Consider the following 19,819-nt stretch of genomic DNA (forward strand, 5'->3'; position numbering starts at 1 on the left):
TGCGACACTGCGCTCAGTTGTCCGTTCACCAGCTAGATCAAGTCAAATAACTCTGTCCTTATAAACAGCATACAACGATCCGCGATAACGATAAAAATGAGCCACGCTTCCAACATGCACAATGCTGCCTCGCATTCTCCCTGCCTTGCGCACCGCGGCACCGACATAAAACAAAGCGCGCTGCCATACCTCCTGCAGACTGCAGTCCAGCTGTGGCGCCGACTGCCTGGGAGAAATAGAGAACCGCGATTGGCCAAGACGGCCGCTCTCTGCGACGTCATCGAAAAAAATTGTCTCAGTTCTTTTTTACATTTTTCCCCTGCGCGGCATGCTCTACCACTCTACGCCGTGACGCCGTTCAAGGACGGCGCAACACGAGACCGGCGTGCCATGCGATGCAGTGAAGCAACCTTTCGCTCCACAGGAGAGCAGACGACGCCACAAAAGGACGCCGTCAGCCGAATTTTGCTGTTATTTTCGCGGAAAAAATCGCCTCAAGGACGCAAAAATGTGTTGATTGGCAGATTATTTTTCGGTTGGTATTAAATCTCTTCGTTATATCCGCTGACGCTGAATGTATTGAAAATGCAAAAATGGAAATGGGAAATTGAAATCCCTTCGTTATAACCACTATTTCGCTATAAGTGGCTTCGTTATAAACGGGCTAGACTGTACACACCTAATTTCATTGCGATATCTATCATAACAAAAATATTAATTGTTAAGACCCGTGTCTCCTCGTAATTGCCATCATCTGAAACAGTTATGCACCAGCGTAAGAGCTGTTTTCAGTTTCATGAGCTATGGAAAGCAAATTGATAGGAGTAACACAAGGATAGGTAAAGTGCAGAAGGGGTAAGAGAACAGACCCGATCGTTATTATTGTTCTAGATAAAGTCAAATACTAGACGGAATGAATAAACATTGACAGGCCACACAAAGCGGGGAGCAGATAACTGATAGTCACTTAGGGAAATGGAGTAGATTCCAGGGGAAGGAGAACATAGCAAAGGGCAACGGATGAAGTTTGTGAGCACAGGATGCTCACAGCTAGCACAGGGCAGGGTCAATTGGAGAGCAATGGGAGAGGCCTTTGTCCACCACTGTATGTAGTTCCAATGACAATGATGTTTTAATTTTACCACTGATAATAAGAGCCATTACTGACTCAATTCTGCTTCAAACAGTACACATATTTACAAGTGCACGGACAAAAAAGATCAAACAGCTAAATCAAAGATTGTGTCATGTCACTACAAGGCTGTAAGAGACCTCCCATAGGAGGTATTCATGTGACATCACACGCGACACTTGTCGTACAGCACATAGCATCAGCAATGCAGGCCGGAGAAAGTGGCAATAAGACAAATAGAAATGCGTGGGCCCCTTTGCCATGCTCCATGCACACCAGAGTGGTGGCCATTGTGGCTTGCGTGCACACTTCGTATGTCAATCCAGGGTGCTGACAACGCTAAGTAAAATGGGGAGCGTTTCAGAGACAAAGGGGACGTAACATTGATATCAGAGAGTTGTGGATGTGGGGGCACACCTGACAATGGCCTTGACGGGAAAGAGCCCGTATCCGAGGCCCAAGTCCTTGGGCACGCTGAAGGAGAGGCGCCCATTGCGGTCGGTCAGCTGGGTGCCCAGAAGCGTCCAGTGCCCTGAGTCGCGCATCAGATGCACGTCCACCTTCTCGCCCGACAGGGCCACCATGTCCAGGGGTCCGTACATGAAGCGTGCGGTCAGCACCTGAGGCTCACCCTCCTTCACAATCACGTCATTGGCACGGTGGTTGGCTGCCACATTCTGCAAGGTCGTCAGCAACACTGAGCTCAGGTTGCGGGAAAAAGTCAAGCACACGTAAAGCAAAAAGGCAGTCAGCGAGTAAGCAGGCAAAAAAAATGCCAACCAGAAAAGGAAAGAGAGCATGGAATCAAGGCTCTAATCATTCGGTTTGGTTTATGGGGGTTTAAGGTCCCAAAGTGACTCAGGCTATGAGGAATGCCGTAGTGAAGGACTCCAGAAATTTCGACCATCTGAGGCTCTTTAACGTGCACTAACATCGCACAGTAAGCGGGTCTCTAGAATTTCGCCTCAATCAAAATTCAACCGCCACGGCCGGGATCGAACCATTCAGCCACCATAAAAAAATGACCAAAGTTGGATCATTACTATTATTACTGATCAGCTTTCACATAGTGCCTTCAACATGGCCAATAAAAGGCAGCAGAAAGTCAATAAGCAAAAAGTTGCCTGACAGAATGCTTTTCCCAAAGCTAGCGTGCTTCCACTGGATTATGTTCACACCATCCTGCAGGTGCATTTTGGGAGAATTCTTTCGCAATGCCCTCTTTTGCTTCCCTGCTATTGGTTAGCCCCCCACAGTTTTTATCAACATCATAACGGCCGCCATCTTTGGATCCGGAAAGCCCAGCTAAAGCCTAGGCATTTCGCTAATCCGCTTATTGCCAATCAGATCCTGCATATACTGTGGAAGCTAGTCGCAGTACCAAACATGGTGCCCGTGATGTGAAGAGAAAACTATCTATACCAGAATCAGCAAATGACACTGCTTGATTACCTGTGAGCTACGATGCCCAAATTCAACACTAACACGTCATAACTGCAAGAAAATGAATTGAGAAACGATTATTCTCAAAATATGGACCCTGGACTTTACCAATCATGTCATGTAGGACCTCATTAAATGTTGAACACTAAAGCTTGCACTATCCCAGTCAAACATGCCCTAGGCTGCTTCAACAAAAGGGGTTCCACACGCACTGTACCTTGATTTTGACGGAGGTGCGCTTGCGAAGCCACTTTTCGCGTGGCTGTCCAGGCACAAAAGGGGCCAGGTCCCGATCGAGTGTGCCGGCGGGCACGCCACCAACTCCACCGCTGTCCAGAGCGCTGGACATGCCGCACCCTCCCCGCAGCAGCTGTCGCAGCAGCAGACCAACCACGTCCATGGACTCCCAGTAGGAGGCATGGAACAGGTGTGGCAGCACATGCGGCGGGAAGTTGGCCAGGCCCTCGGGGCAGTACAGGGCAAAGTCCAGGCGCCGGCTGCCCCACCACTTCTGTGTCACTGCACGGTGGGTGAGACAGCAGGGGATTGCGTGAGACAAGACATGCCGGTGGAAGTCATTCAGAGTGGTACAGTTGCAGTAAAGACTTCGCTGTACACATCTTGTGAGAAAAATTCTGATCTGCCAAGTTGCATGTAAGGTTCCAAGTTGTATTTGAATCAGTTGGCCAAGTTGGATATGTATTCAAGTAGTTGTAATAAAAACAAAAAGGTCCACTAACCACAGTCTAGCATGAAATGCAGACACCTTACTATCGGACAGTGTGGGTAAGCGCAGAGAAGCACAGAAAAAGTGGATAGTGAAAGGAACAAAATCTGTAAAGGAACAGAATTTGTGAGACCTAACTGGCATCAGTGCGTCCAGTTGGGCATGGCCCGACACAGCGTTTTGCCTGCAATTTCTGTAGGAAAAATTGCGCCCCATCTGGTTGGAACTATTGTAGCCTACAAATTGGCTATTTGGCTTTCCTCCCAAGGATAGCAGCACCATACTGATGCAAAAATATTTTTTAATCATGCGGTTTTGAGGCCTGAATTGGCGCCAATAAATCATGGCATGACTTCCATTCCAGCGGGCGTGTTGTATGGAAAGTTGTCTAATGACTTTGTAGAAATCGAAGATGACTTTAGTGACGAAGACAACTATGTGCCTTCTTCGGCAAGGATTGCGCGCTGTCTGCAGTGATAGGACGATAAAAGGTGGCAGAAAGGAGATGGCATTTTTTTGCAAGTCATACGAGAGGAAGGCTGGCGTCCACCCAGAAAAGAGTGCTTCGAGAGGTACCACACTCCAAAGGAGTTAAGCTAAAGCCCTAGTAAAGGTGAAAAAAATGCTTTAAATAGGCGTTTTTAACCAAATCATGCCGTTGCGCTCCCTCCCTTTGCGAGGGACTAGAAGGCCTAAAAGAATGCTGACCGATGCAGTAGTCACTGGGGAAAGTACACCTGACCGGAAAAGGTGAAGGCATGGGTCAGTCTGAGCCCATCCTGCTTAGGTCTGTGCTAAACGCCCGCAGAGTGAGTTGGACGCTGCTCACTGCGTTTAATTAAACAGCATGAAGGGGAATAGGACTAAAATGTGAAGAATTCAAGAGAGGCAGTACTTGCTGCACACTATTATTTTAGTCCCAGGTCCTCTTGCATCGTTTGAACACAGTGGAAATCTTTGTAGTAGATAGCTTAGGGCTGTTTGAATCCATACAAAGAAACTTTGCACTGTGACGTTTGATGCAGCTCCAAGAAAACTATCTGCCTGCATGCCACTGTGTTTCAACCTGTACATACTCTGCCTTCGATAAATCTACACAGGGAGAACATAGTTGCTGACAAGTAAATATGCATTTAGCTACAGGCTACCCAGACTTCTACTTCTGTGTCGTAACCAATGATAGCTCACATGTTTCAACTCACATGTTTCAACTCACATGTTTTAGCTCACACTGACAACATGCAAGCTTCATTCCGCAACAGTTCATCATATGGGTATGCTAGCGTATGACTTGCTTTATAAGCACACAAACTTAACTTATCATTCAGACCGGAATAAGTTCTACTCAATTCTAAATCACTGCATAGTAATGAGAACATGACTGCACGTGACAGCCAGAACAGCTCAGCTTCTAGTTAATCGTCAAGAAGCTTCCGGTAATACTTTCACAACTGAGACAACTTTTGGTTCAAAAAGCGTCCTAGCACTAACGAGAGCAGCCTAACACAAAAGGTGCAGTGTGACAGGGAAGCATCAGAACACTGACTACTCTACCTGATGTCACATGTCATTTCAGTGGCACCATCTTGAACATGTGCCAACACAACCATTCGTTTTCCTCAAAATAAAACCTGTGCGTGTTGCTCCAAATCTTAATCATAGAGCAATTTTGCATGACCTTTTAGGTCAATGCACTTTATTAAAATTGCAAGGCAATCACTTCATCTCTTGCCAGTGGTCTGCAAACACACAGCACTTGTACCAGACAATAAAAAGCAATAGGACTGTTTTTTCCTTCCAATGACAACAGTGCATTCCTCTGAGACATATTTTCTGAAGTGCCATCCCCCCCCCCCCCCCCCTTTTTTTTCTCATGAGATCTTGCTAGTGTGGCAGCCATGAATTTTTCATTTTTTTCAGCTCATCAGTCTTCAATGGTCAGTGACACTTTGGCACAAAAGTGACCAACTTTACACAGTAAAATTCCCATTGCTGGCAATTAAGTTAAAGAACTTACTGGGACACTGAAACATAACCTCCTTCAACTCAGTGTCCACTTTGCACATAACAAAGTCATTTTTGAGAAGGAGGTGCTATATTTCCCCCAAAAAAACTAACATTTTCTCCACTGTGTGCATGTCCTCTTATCCTAGGCTATCCTTGGCAATTAATAAGATGTTTAAAATTGGAGTAAGGGCATAAGACAGTGAAAGCATATTCATGTATGCATTAGAGACAAATGAAAATATTGCACAGCTGGTATTTTTTACTTTCGATGCCAAGAGACACACTTGACCTAGAGCAGTAACTCAATTTCTATGCCGCATTATTACGCACCCAGAAATCTTAAAACAGCAAAGTACATAATCACCAGCAAATGAAACGCCAGCAAAAGACAGTGCCTGAATCATATAAAAATCACAATTAAAATGTCCACACCAAATCAAAGGTTATGGTGTGTGAAATAAATGCAAAGTGCTAAACCAGGACTGCTTAGTCAAGCTTGTTTGGCTAATGCTAATGACAGCAAACAAGAGGACCACAACGAAAGTGCAGCAGCAAAACCGTAAAAGCGTCAAGAAAGCGCTGACGCCCATTGCAACCAGCCATCAGTGCAGAAGCTTCATGCAAATGTTCAAGCACAAACAAACACAAAAATACATGCACCTTGAACCACAAGAACATACATAAATCAATCAATCCAAACAGAAACAACGTGCACAAAAATGACATGCTGGAGGCCAGACAAGACCCCGGAATAGTGCACTTCACATGCAAGAATAGAGGAATAAAAAGCAAACAAAAAAAATATTTGACAAAAAAAAAAGACACTGCATAGCTTCAACTGTGTTGATCTGCAACAAAAAAAATTGCAAAAATCACAGAATTCCCAAAAGCCTCAAAGAAGAATGGGGGAAAAAATAAAATACAATAATTTTAAACAGAAAACTATAAAAAAGTGTGGCACAGCTAATATGGCCGAAAACACTAACATCAAAGCAAAGCCTATTTACAGGCACCGTAAAAAAAAAGAAAATGGGCAGGTTCAATGATAAAAAAGTTTAAAGGCTTCAGATGCATGTGTCCCAAGCACAAAAATCAAATGCCACATGCTTGTTTTTTTTTTTTTGTTCAATAAAGGAAGTCAGCACTCCAGTGAAGACCTCGAGGGAAGAAAGTAGCAGTTTTGCCAGTGCCACTTCCCACCGAAAGCAAGCGAGAAAAAGAAAAAAGAAAAGCCCCGGGAGCAGGGCACGAAAAATGGCCCTCCCAAAAGGGTCGGCCATTAACTAATCTTGGTGCACGTGTGCTCACATGAGGTGACAGTGCTGAGGGGCAGCGCCTCTGAGACGCCCGACACAGTGCTGGAGATGCTGGCCTCGCTGGTTCGTCGGCCCATGCAGGCGTAGTTGGACGACGTCGGCGGCAGCCCTTCCACAAAGATGTGGGCATGGCTCTGCAGGTATTCCACTGCGGACGCCCCAGCACGGACACAAGACAGACACACACAGGAACATGTATGCTCACAAAGATAGTCGAGGAACAAAGAAGGAACAAAAGGCAAGTTAAGGAACAACAGAATGAGAAAAAGTTCCTAGGTGAGCAGCACGGAGTAACATGGCCTGCTGACCAACTGCTACAATGCACACACATCAGAGCTTTTGGTTAACTGCTGTTAATCAAGGAGCAGCCGACCAAACGAACAGCAAGCACCACGTCAGTGATAGAAGATGAAAAGCGAGCCACTTGTGGAACGGCACAAGCCAAAACTTGGCCGACTGACCAACAAGTTCCAGCAATGCGCACACGTCAAAGCTGTGAGTTAGTACACGGAGGAATCTGCCACAATTCACTTGAGTTAAGCTGAGCTCAAGAAGCCAAGAGTGAGGCTGAGGAAAGAGTTTCATTTTGGTAAAAATGAACACACGAAGATGGCAGTGAAGCAAGCCACCTGCTAGATGCTGCCCAGGTGGAGGCATCTGCTGTATTTACTGTAACTACTATAATTAATATCCCAATCAGCTTGCACCATGCTGAAGCCATCTCATGTTAAGTGTGATCAACGTTAATAGCAAGGTGTGGAAGAACCCATCTGTAAGAAAGTGCCTGGGACAAAAATTAGGCTTTTTATAATACGCTTAGATGCCAAGCATCGTCAATCATGTAACCATCCAAGAATCACGCAACTATCCAAGGAGTTTATACCATCCAAGGTATTTACATTACCACACAATCTTCATCCTCAAATATATATGTTATCCGGTTTATAGCAATTATAATAAATATCTTGCAACTAGAAGGTATTAATAAAGGCAAAGTCAGAAATAAGGCAACGGTGCGGATATACTGACACCACCTTATGTGCTACAGCCCTTGGTTAGTAATCTGCAAAAACTTTGTAAAATACTAAGCCTGGAATCAGTGTATATTCTATCAGTGTTTAAGCACAGACTAGATAGCAAACACTTCATGCAGTCTCTCTCTCCCTGAATGCCTATCCAAGTTACGTTCTTTTGCTCAATTTTAGCTAGGGTGAGCAGGTTGAGTTCACCTTCCAGCAAACCTATTCACAAAGGTGACCATTAATGAAATGTTGAAATGTGCCTTTAATGTCATACAAAAGCATCTGACACATCTCAAGATTTCATAAAATCTGGGAAAATACGTCCACGATTGGTGTCTGAAATGGAAAATGTCCTTGAATACGGAGAAATGCGCTCATCTTTGTTTTTCACGAAAAAAAATCAAAGTCCAAGCTCAGTATCGCATAAGTAATGAATTGATCACACAGAAATGTACTTACAGATACTTAGGTGTTATACTAACAGACGACTGTTCCTGGAATGCTCACGTGGATCATGTGGTTACCAAAGCCGGTAGGGCACTAAATTTAATACAGCAGAGTTTAAGGTCTTCGCAGCCAAACCTCAAGAAAACTGCTTTTCTCTCGTGTTCGACCTATCATTGAATATGCCTGTATTGTATGGGACCCTGCACATCGGGTGTTAATTTAAAAACTTGAAAAAATTCATAACAGAGCAGCAAGGTTCGTCTTGGGCAGGTACGGGCGAAGGGATAGTTGTACAGCAAAGAAAAAAGAATTGCAATGGGAACCACTCGCTTCCCGTAGAAGAAAATTGAGGCTAAAATTGCTGTACTATTTTAATAGTTCACGGAAAAACGGGGATTGATTTTGAAAATTACTTAAAACAGCCCTTTTACGTTTCTCAACGACATGACCATTCCCGTAAAATTAGAGAGTACCGTACCAGGACGAACTTGTTTGCAAATTCATTTTTTGCTAAAACAGTGCAACAGTGGAACCGGCTTTCCGAAATGCAAGTGTGGTCTGCAAGTGAAGATGTATTTTTTGCCAATCTGTAACCCCCCTGCTATAACGCCTTCGGGCAAATGCGGGGTAACTCTTGAATAAAGAATAAAAATAAAGGGTACTACACACCATTTCTGCTTATACCACACAAATCGTGTGCAGAAAATATAACACACACAACAATTCTAAGTTAGAGATAAAATCTGCAGTTGAGGCAGAAAGAAGTAATAAGCAGAATGTATTTCCCAATTTCCAACGTAATTTTTGGCAACACAGGGCTAACCATACAATCTCATATCCTACAGTACAGCACAATACAGCACAAATGCAATACTGTGTACTATCTCATTACGCTAATTTCAGGAGCCGCAAAGTCCATTAACTTAACAATGCAGTTACATTTGCTGACATATTTTATTTAAATTACAGCAACTGGAATTTGCTTTTCATTATACCAAGGTAGGTCATCTCCACTCTTTTCTATCTGAACTTATAGCAAGCATAAGTCACCCTTACAAAAAGTGACCCCAACACTTGGAAACACATGCTGAAGCATGTTTGCAACTGCCACAAAAATTACATTACAAACAGCCCAGTCAACATCCCTGCCACCATTCATAAAGCAAAGGGTTCCACTGCCCCCTTCTCCGAGCCATGGTAAATGCGCCTATTATAAGCCTCACTTATTCAGATGATCTAAGATGACGACCTCTGCTTCAACTGTTTGTATCTTTATAAAGATAACAACATTCTCTAGAAATACGATTTTTCTCGTGGAATAGTTAGAAGCACTTCATCAATCTCCCTCATTGATCGTACATTGTGTGGCACACTTAGATAATCTGTATAACAGCAAGTGCATTTTTGCACCAAAACAAACCATGGTAAAACTGCATACTTAGGTGATGCAGAAGCCAAATGGGCATTAGACGTATAGCAATGTGTATAGATGTATGTGTTAGACGTATAGGCATTAGATGTATAGCAATGTGTATAGACGTATGTGTTAGACGTATGTGTTAGACGTATGTGTTAACGTATAGGCATTAGACGTACAGTAAACCCTCGTTAACTCGAACTCTTATATCTCGAAATATCGGTTAAGTCGAAAATTTTTTACGCCGCGCCTTCACCCCCCATACGTGCTATGTACTATAGCAATGCTGGTTGGTTGGTTTATGGGGTTTAACGTCCCAAAGCGACTGAGGCTATGAGAGACGCATACTATAGCAATGCGTACAGACGTATGTGTTAGACGTATAGGCATTAGACGTATAGCACTGCGTATAGACATATGTGTTAGACGTATAGGCATTAGACGTATAGCAATGCGAATGATGGCCTTACAGACCAGTCAAGCAGGTGGACTCACATAAGTGGATCGGCTGGCCGTCCCCAAGTGGGTACTTTTGGTACCGGGGTACATTTACGGGTGGCAGCTGGGAAAATCGGGCGCTCAGCAAAGGTTCGAGACGTGCTGCCAGAGGGTCCGTGGGGTGAAACAGGTTGTACACTTGTGAGCATTGCGGCCGAGGCAGAGGAGCTGAAAAAGATTGAGGATGAAAAGCCGGGCTCCTGGTTATTAGTGCACACAGAGAAGACAGACGAATACAGTGAGCAGCATGAATACAGTGAGGGGCAAATAAATGAGAAGCACAAAGCAAGCCGGTGTACCAAAAAATTATATCCACTGCTTGCTTCTTTGGGACACAGTGTTACTACGTGTGGAACTCTCACTAAATTATACACCAGTTCCAAACCTAAACAACAGCGGACCAAAAAAAAAATCTATTTTGATGACAACAAGTTGAAGTGTACATCTTGAGAAAATAAAATGATCCAGTGAACTATCAATAGGTCACATGCACAAAAGTTGCGAAGTGAGCAAATAATAAATTCTCATTCATTAAAAGTGGTAAGGAAAGTTTATAAAGAACTCCACCCTTTCACAACATCAAACATAACTCCACATAACATAACACGTAATGACTCATAACATCACCAGACAGTTGCCTAAATTAGCCTCACAGGACATGTGCATGCTGCATTTTAAATGGCACTACAAGCATACGCCACTGATCTCTAAAATGCTTTCAGAGGAGACAAACTCCATGTGTTCATCCTAATCTCAAATGAATCCCACAAATCATCCGATAGTATTAAAAACTGTGGCAATAAATGCTACCGCAATAGCGCTAGCTCCCCTAGACAAGCACGGGGAGTTACGATAGTCCAGTGAGCATGAAAGAGCATGACAATACGAAAATATGGGCTGCTAGCTAGGATAACAGCTTCTACTGACAATAAACAAATTCTCTCGCATCTTGCACAGTTTAAAAATCAGCATGTGCTTCGCATCAAAATATACTATAAAACACAATGGAAGAAGAACCCATTTTAATAAATGGAGCAAGGGCAAGCCTGTGCAGCCTCAAGTGCACACCAAAGAAGGGTACAGACTATAAAAGAAAAAAAAAAAAACAGTGCTGGTGCCTGAGTCAAGCATCGGTGCTTCCCAAGACATGCTCTTTCAAGAACTTTCAATGAAAAAATTCATGGGCACTTTGGCTCTCTAAAGTGCTACAAGGCAAAAGCCTTTCCTGGTGCACTGTTTGGCATTGACTGCGAGACTGTTTGTGCTGTACTAGTGCTTATTTGACTACACACTTTGACTACACATTACAACTACACACTTTGACTGCCAACTTTGACTGCTTCTCTAGCATGACTCTCTCTCTGCTTCGATGAGTTCGGTTGTATCCCATGGTTCCGTTGCAGTAATGAGGTACGTAATGTGGTCACCCACGGACGCCTTATGCCCACTGTCGGAGCGGACGACAGCTATTTTATTAGCTGTCGTCTTCTCCAAAAGGGGGCGTCAGGCATCCGTGGGAGACTTCATTACTTCGAATCCGCACACTCTGACATCATAGCCATTTCGACCAACCAAAAAGCGTGACACCTCTGCTGACAACCTTCTGTCGACAACGATGAGGCAATAAAGGCTTTCGCCTTAATATTGAAACGTTCACACCAAACTAAGTGTCTGCCTGATGGCGTCTGCTTCTTGCACATATAAAATTTTCACGCATTCTCAGGAATGACGCTCCTTGTTTCACCGAACTGTTTCTTCTGGGTATCTGGTATTGTGAAAGGCTTCCCACAACAGATCTCTGCACCTACCATTCTTGTCATCAAACGAGAGCATCTTGCGGTATGCCAGCACCAGTGCTATGGGGGAGCCAAACATAAAGAAGTCCGACACCTCGAAGTCAAACCGGCCGTGGCCCCCCTGCTCGCTGGAGCAGGAACTGGAGCGCCGTGGAGGAGGGGCGCTGAGCAGTCTGTGGAACCTGGAACACAGTCAAGGAAGGAAAAGAACCGAATGTCACCATCTCATAGTAAAGCAAGGTCACATCAGCCACTGTCCCACCAACAAGACCGGAATGAGGCAAGCCAAAGCAGGGGCAGCCACAGATGCATTCTGGGAATTGTTCCAAGACAACTCCTTCAGCTACAGCTGATAAGTGATACTTGATATGTGGCCAATTGCAGTGACATAAGGATGGTTTTTACAGTGACAGATGTAAAAACACTCCAGTTCATCTTACTGCCAAGAATGGGTGCATGCATGAAAAATGCTAATAGCTGAGCAGTATGACACTACCTGACACTACAAAAGAAACTTGGCAGCAGGTCATATGACACAACCATCTTTCTTCCTGAAGAAGGAAATTGCGCCTTAAACTGCTGTATCAAATATTCCATGATAAAACCAGCATTCAAAAGGAAAAATATTTACACAGGCCCCATTATGTCTCTTCTCGTATTGATCATTGCTTTAAGATTTTGAAACACCGTACCAGAACTAAGATGCATGTAAATTCATTTTTTGTGCGTTCTATAAGTGAATGGAATTGCCTTTCAGGTCAACAAGTGTGCTGTATGAATGAAGATGTGTTTTTATCATCATTGTAACAACCCTGCTGCAGCGCCTTCGGGCTAAGCGGGGTAAAAACTGAATAAAGAATAAATAAAGAAGAACCTGGTGCTACATGAGAAAAATAAAACGTTACCTATCTGGTGCTACTGCTACGTCGTTGGTATATAACATGTGGGGTTTAATAATAATAATAATAATAATAATAATAATAATAATAATAATAATAATAATAATAATAATAATAATAGGCCATAAAAGCAAGAAACGAAAAAGGCAGCATCTTTATCAATCAGGGCAGGCACCTGAACCATGCCTTAGTGGGAGGTTCCGGATTAATTCCAAATGTCCCCAAGCTGCATGTGGGCTATGAAAGGCACCATAATTGAAGGCTTCGGATTAATTTTTCACCACCTGCGGTTCTCTAAAGTGCGCTGATATTTCACAGCACATGGGCGTTTTTGCATTTCACCTTCACTGAGATGTGGCTGTTACAACCGGGATCCAATCCCACAGCCTTGGGCTAGGCAGCCAAGCACCATGGCCACTAAGACACTCACTGCAGCAGTTCGTTACTATGCTTTTGTAGGAACTGCTACAGTCACACTATCTTCTGTGACTTAACTACATCTGCAAACTACTTGTGTCAGCACTGTTCAGTGTGACTTCAGTGGCTTTGGCTGCCAAATAGGTGCAGAGTTACAGCCCTAAGCTCATCACTGTTCCACTAAATTCACACTTCGGAAACCTGCAGCAATGAATTTCATAGCATTCCTCCCTGCTTGAGAAAGCAACTTACGAAGTTGCTCCTTCCGTCATGCCAGTGACTTCTGATGCAGTGGCGGCTGCAGCAGCTGCATCAGGAGGGTGAGACGCCGACTTGCGGTAGTTACGTGAGGGGGTCCCCTGAGCTCCAGCGACGCTACCAGCAGCTGCCGCTACTGGTGCTGCCGATGCTGCTGGTGCCGCTGGTACCGCTGGTGCCGCTGGTGCTGTGCCACCAGCAGCCCCATCTTCGGCGTCCTCGTTTCCACTGCCATCGCTGATGGAGATGAGGGGGTTTGGGCGTGGGGCAGAGCTTGCATTCTCTTCATTGATGCTGTTCTCACTGCCAAAGCGGCTGCTCATCTGGGCAGCCCGGCAGAGTGCATCGAAACCCAGGATAGAGCCGACACTGTCCCCAATGAGAGCGACCTGTAAGGAAGGACATGTTGATTACGACATGCCCACTAAAAGGAAATGTGACCTGTGTTAGCACGATTTCTGTGAAGATATGCAGTGTGCGGGCAACAAGTAAGAAATGAAGGAATATGTTAAACGTTTTCCATATAAGACAGGGGCTCAAAGTTTTGCCTTCAGGCTATGCATCCACATTGGTGGACGCGACCTGAACACTATCAAATCCCTCGTGCAAAAGACACAGTTTCCTCTAATGAGGGTGCAATAGAGTGTAATGAGACCTGAACAATCATGTGTAGAAACACACCAAGTCAGGCATCGCAAGTAAACGCAGGAGATCACTTTTAAAACCGACGCTTTCATGTTTTATGACAGCTCCAATAAAGATCCAGCGAGTGTGTGTTTTCATGCTTGTGTGTTTTCATGCTTGTGTGTTTTCATGCTTCTTGTTGTCTATTTTGTTACCATAACAGCCAGATACAAGTGCAAGTCCACTGCAAATGCTGCCACAAAACTACTGCATATACATATCTTCTCGAAGTGCTGAAAAGAGAACAGGCAACGTGAATGTTTCTAAAAACCATTACAAGCAGTAAGTTACAGTACCTGTCCTGCAAAGCCCTGGCCCTGTTCCGACTTGAGGAAGTCATGGTAGGCTTGGTTGGCTGCACAAACGGTTCGGGATACAAGGTCCGGGTACTCGGGTGAGGAAACCGCGAACAGTGGCAGAGCGCCCAGTGGTATTGAGTCCTGGTGGCGGAAAGCACCTCCATCCACCGCTGACGGTGACGCCTGGAAGCTGTACGGGCTCAGGCTGCGTGAGAGAAGGAAATAGAGAAACACGTCAGGAGGAATGCATGCCAATGTGCCTGAATGTGGAAGACAAGTGTAAATAATTTCTTTCTTTTCTCCTTTTGCTATGCTGAAAGCTGAACCGAAAGTGGATGCAGTACCTTTTGCGCCTGCTTACTAACATCTTTAAAATGAGTTCCTCGCCCCCATCTCCAACTTTCCCAGGAATGTACATCCAATTACAAAAGCTGACGGAGCACATATGCCATGAGGAAATCTTTGTTCATGTCTTAAAGAGGCCATGAAATAAAATTTACTGAGGTTAGGAAAATCGCATGAGTGATCGGTATTCCATCACTCGTCACTGCACCGCGAAAATTCTTATGCTACCTTCGTTAACGCCAAATACATCAATTATTAAAAATGATCCCGCTCCTCTCCTGCTTCGACTCATACGCACTGACACAACAGAAAAAAATAATAAATAAAACAGGTTGGAACTGCACCCTGCCGCATCCCCGCCCTGCCCATGTCACATTGCGCACCTAAAGTGAGAAGGCTCGCCAAGATTAGAGTCCCCACTTTACGTAGAGCGAGAGGGGTGGATAAGAACACACAGTGAGGTGTCACCCAAAATATTGCAAGCAGCAATTTTTAGGAATTATCTTTAAATTATAGAATCCAAGCAGAGCTTTTAAATTTGAATTGAATACTCATAAAGACAACCTCTACAGATATGTTGCATTAGAATATGACCATCAAAATAATTTAAGGGTCCCTTTAGAGGGTGGCTCGGGGGGTTTTTTGAACATTTTGAGAGGATAGCCACATCACATTCCTTAGAGTTCAGGCTCTCCGCAACAGCAAGCAATTTTTAAAATACTGAGTGAAACTATTTTAAAACAGCCAGAACAGCAAACCAATACTATAACTTAGCCCTTGCCCAGGAGCAATGTGCCACGCGATGCAGCGACAACTTCACATACATTACTAGAAAAATACTTGTACGCATGTTGAATGGCTGAAGCAGCCACTGTAAACAATGAGTCCCTTCTTAAAATGCGTGAGATGACCTAGTACAAGCCTCGAAATTTTGTTGGTGAAACAAACAGCGGAGTATTAACATGCGAGGAATGTCAAAAATGCTGTGCTGCCTATTAAATAATCTGAACTGAGGCTACGGAACTAGCAAACGTTAAAATCAAATAGCGCCAGAATGAAATATCGCAAGGCTGCCAAACTTAGCAGACATAATCAGGTACGAGAGGAAAACCAACAGCACAAGTTTCATTAGAGTATGGTAACATCGAAAAACCCTTGCAGCTGCCTTTTACACTGTTCTAAAAAACTCCCCTAAGCCTCATCAGTCTGTTATTATTATTCATTCTTCATTATTCATCATTATTTGTCATGTCTGAATAGCATCTGCAACACTGCTGAAAATAAAATGCCACCAGTACTCATTTCTTTACGCGTAGGGACAGGAGAGTACATTCACAAATACATCACAGAAGAGGAAGGATGGACAGCAGGGCCAGTTGGTAATAATTCATTGTTTGTTTTGTTTGTTTTATTGGGGTTTTACGTGCCAAAGCGACTCAGGCTATGAGGGACGCCGCAGTGAAGGGCTCCGGAAATTTCGACCACCTGGGGTTCTTTGACGTGCACTGACATCGCACAGCACACGGGCCTCAAGAATTTCACCTCCATCGAAATTCGGCCGCCGCGGCCGGGATCGAACCCACGTTTTTTGGGTCAGTAGCCGAGCACCATAACCACTAAGCCACCGCGGAGGGGCGATAATTATAATTCGCAACCCGAGTTGCGAGTCAGCGCTCATCTGTGTTGTCTTCTTGTTTTTGTCCATCATCTAGTTCACGCTGTACCACACACAATAAACAGACGAGGAACACGAATAGAGAGGGTCAGAAGTGTTGCCTGTGCTTCACCAGACCTGTCCTTACACCTTACAGCTTGCTAACAATGCCAGAAGGTACAGGGAAAAATGACCAGAGACAAAGGAGTTGTAGCATCAATAAAAGGTTTTCCAGTGCCCCATTAAAGATCAAACCCTTTCCTTCCTGACTTGTTCATAAAAGACTCACTTGGAGAGAACTGCCAGTGCCTCAGCACAGGGTGCCGGGCAGCTCACTAGGCGCAAGGCGACACGCCCCAGCATGGTCGGGTAGTGCTGCCGAATGGCCGAATCCAAGGCAGCCCGGAAGGTGGCCAGATCAGCTGTCTTCGGGGTGGGTCCCTCGGCGCCAGAGTCCAGCACGTTGCCCGCGTGCAGGATGAGCACCAGCACCGAGGTAGGACAGGGCGTCGCCGACACTCCCGCCTGGTGCCCCGGCGACGCCGTTGGAGAATCCGACAGGGAAGTCGATGCACCCGTTGTGGACGCCGAGCGGCCAAAGCTCACCGCGTGCGTCCGCCGGATGTGGGACGCACTAAATATGCTGTCCTCTGCGGGAAGAAATGTGCATCGAGAGGAAGTGCTATCACAGCACTGACCTAAACATGTTTTTGACTGGGCTGTCAGCAGGCTCTCAACAAAAATGCCTCCAATGCAGAAGTCCCACATATTATGTTTTTAAAGCAACTGACACCAATAGAGAAACTGTAAAAGCAAATTAAGCTCCATTCTCTGACTTGCCACTGTAGTGTAACAAATATGAACAGCTTGCAGCTGGTTCCATGCTTGGACGAGAAGAGCAATGAACTCTACACACTCATTAAATCCCTCATAGTAAGCTCTTTTAAAATGATGTATTCAATTAGGGTTTATTAGAATTCATAGAAGCAGAAAAAAATGCCCGCAAAACTAGCTGGGGCCCCACGTACACTATTGGTTTCCAGTTTCTTGCCCCCCCCCCCCAACCTCAGCTAACATAACAGAACACACTTAATGCAAGGAAAGGGTGTAAATACAGAAAAAGCAACGAAGGTTCTCTTTGTGCTTACCATCCGGCGTGGATGCACCGCCGAAAATTCCCCCTTTTTCATTTTCCGAAGAGACCATCTCCAGAGAACTCCACTTCGTCATTGGACTAAAACCGTAGTCCTCAGTGCCACAGATGTCTGCAAGTGTACCCATGGCGCAAAGACCAATGTAGGGCAAGCGACCTGGACTGAACCCGTTCTACGCATTCAAGGAATCAAGAATGAGGACGGACGTACCTTCAGCATCAAAAAACTCGTCATTGGAGCTGCTGTCCGATTCACGAACTATACTCTCCATCCTCCAGTTGGCAAGCTGCAGGTCAAAACTTTGCGTGGAGCTTCCACCTGCATGACAGAGTTTGAGTCTGAGCCACGCCAAGCAGCCTTCCATGCCAGTGGACAATTTTTTTCCAGTGAGTGCAACCACCTTAGACATTTTAGGAGGAAGGCCATCCCTCTCTTGTCTCAACATTGCCCAGTGCATCGAACCAAACAGCAAAAGCTTCTCGCAAGCTTCTTTGATCAACGTAATTATTTTGAGTTAATGCAGCAGAGTGTTGAAGAGAGAAAACTTCTGGGTTTGTATCCATATGTTTTCAAACTACTGCACCTATTGGCCAAAACAGAAACGGCCTGTAGACACATAAAGAACTCCAGAGTACAAATGATAAAATGAGCCTTTATACTCATCAGCAAGCAACATGTGGATACTTTAGAACTTTTCACTTAATGACAAGCTCACTGACAGCTCACTGCCAACTCACTGGGCGAATGGAGAGCCCCCTTCGAGTTGCTCCTAACCCAGGACTTGCGTGGGCCCTGGGCATGACCCCGGCCATCAGCCGGTTTGGAGCTTGCAATGTCCGGCTCTGGCTCTGGCTCCTGAGCCAGCCGTGGCGGGCTGCGGCTTTTGGAGCGTGCTCGGCTCGCTGGCTTCACTGGGTCACCCACCGTCACTTCTTTGTCCTTGTCTATCACGTTTAGGTCCACCTTTAATGAGACAGAGAGAATTCTTTCTCACATTCCTTCCAGCTTTACACTTCCACGAGAAGATCAAAGTGCATTCATCATTTTAATTTGTCTGAGCTCAAATCACCCGATTCACTCAAAAATGAAAAGAAAAGAAAATCTAGCGGTTTGGTCAGAATAGTTAGGAACCCAGAATCACTGTTCTTCTTTGGTGCTAGCCAGTATGCTCCAGAGTTGATTGTAATAACATTCTCTATGTCAGTACGAGCAAGGGCTGTTTCAAAGGAAAGCTATACTCCCTGAAGCAACATGATCCATTATATCAGAATGCCTAATAGCACCCAAGAAGCGAAGAAAGAGCGTAGAAGCTTGCACTAGACTTCACCACTTCTCAACCAGCGATAACTGCAACTGCAATCACTACCCACAGCTAGTTCACTCATAGCACCTGTTCATGAAGGTCTGCTACAAATTACAGTTGCAAGCAGAATTTCTTGCTTGTGGCTTCCTCTCCTTGCACTTTAGCAAGTTACACACAAGGAAATGGTGCTTAAGACTTACAAAAATTAAATTCTGATCAGTGAAGCCAATGCACCAAACACAATTAAAAAAAGGAATGTTAGAAATCTGACACTCCAGATGCAAGAAAATAACATCCTCATTTATCAACCAATATTAATGCGCTAAGTAGATATAAAGTTTCAACAGCACATCATAAAAGTTAATTATGACAGATTCTTGGATCCTACTACATAAACACACAAGCTAGCATATGCCTTATTGCTGCCGACGACTGTATATACAGAGTGCTGCAGAGTTTTGTCGTTACTTTTCTTTTCTAGTCAGTGAAACCATTGCAAAACAGATATTTTGTAACTTACTTTCAGCTTTATGATAAATTATGTAAAGTTATGGTAATTTTCTTGAATTTATTAGCATTTATAACTTGTATCGTTCGAGTGATAAATGTGTTTTGCCATTGTGATTTCTTACATGACCACTGCCATGTATAACATGAAATAGTGGCATTAATAAACAAACATGAAAAGGTATGAAAATATTTAGGTTAACATGATTCAACCTCATGCACAATGCAAAAATGTCCCAGACATTTCAATTCACCACCTGCTTGATCAATCATGCATTAAGACACAGTGTACTGTTGAGCAAGCAATAATGAATAAATAAAATGAAGCTTTCAGAAAGGAGAAAAGTGAAAATTGATGACTTTGATAGCCACAGTGTTATCAGTTTATCTCAAGGCAAAAAAAAAGCAATTTACACCTTTCAATGTCTTGTTTTTGCTTACCTTTAAATGTTGATTAATGCATACTCAGACTTAGACGAAGAAAACAAATGATA

The 19,819-nt window shown here is 44.3% G+C and overlaps 1 protein-coding gene across 2 annotated transcripts in view; it reads right to left on the reverse strand.

The window, feature by feature from the left end:
- Positions 1-19,819, reverse strand: part of rdgB (retinal degeneration B) — a 48,270-nt gene that overhangs the window by 12,585 nt on the left and 15,866 nt on the right. The window contains exons 6-16 of one of the 2 annotated variants that reach the window (XM_089573745.1): positions 18,253-18,478; positions 17,726-17,833; positions 17,510-17,626; positions 16,651-17,011; positions 14,360-14,567; positions 13,374-13,768; positions 11,818-11,987; positions 10,007-10,177; positions 6,618-6,773; positions 2,793-3,094; positions 1,550-1,809 (exon numbers count right to left, since the gene is read on the reverse strand). In XM_089573745.1, coding sequence (XP_089429871.1) covers positions 1,550-1,809; positions 2,793-3,094; positions 6,618-6,773; positions 10,007-10,177; positions 11,818-11,987; positions 13,374-13,768; positions 14,360-14,567; positions 16,651-17,011; positions 17,510-17,626; positions 17,726-17,833; positions 18,253-18,478 — 2,474 coding nt within the window. The remainder of the gene's footprint in view (positions 1-1,549; positions 1,810-2,792; positions 3,095-6,617; positions 6,774-10,006; positions 10,178-11,817; positions 11,988-13,373; positions 13,769-14,359; positions 14,568-16,650; positions 17,012-17,509; positions 17,627-17,725; positions 17,834-18,252; positions 18,479-19,819) is intronic. The other variant, XM_089573747.1, reaches the window with a different exon arrangement.

This window comes from Amblyomma mixtum, chromosome 2, assembly GCF_055824585.1.
Source record: "Amblyomma mixtum isolate Tamu chromosome 2, ASM5582458v1, whole genome shotgun sequence".
Taxonomy (NCBI): Eukaryota; Metazoa; Arthropoda; class Arachnida; order Ixodida; family Ixodidae; genus Amblyomma; species Amblyomma mixtum.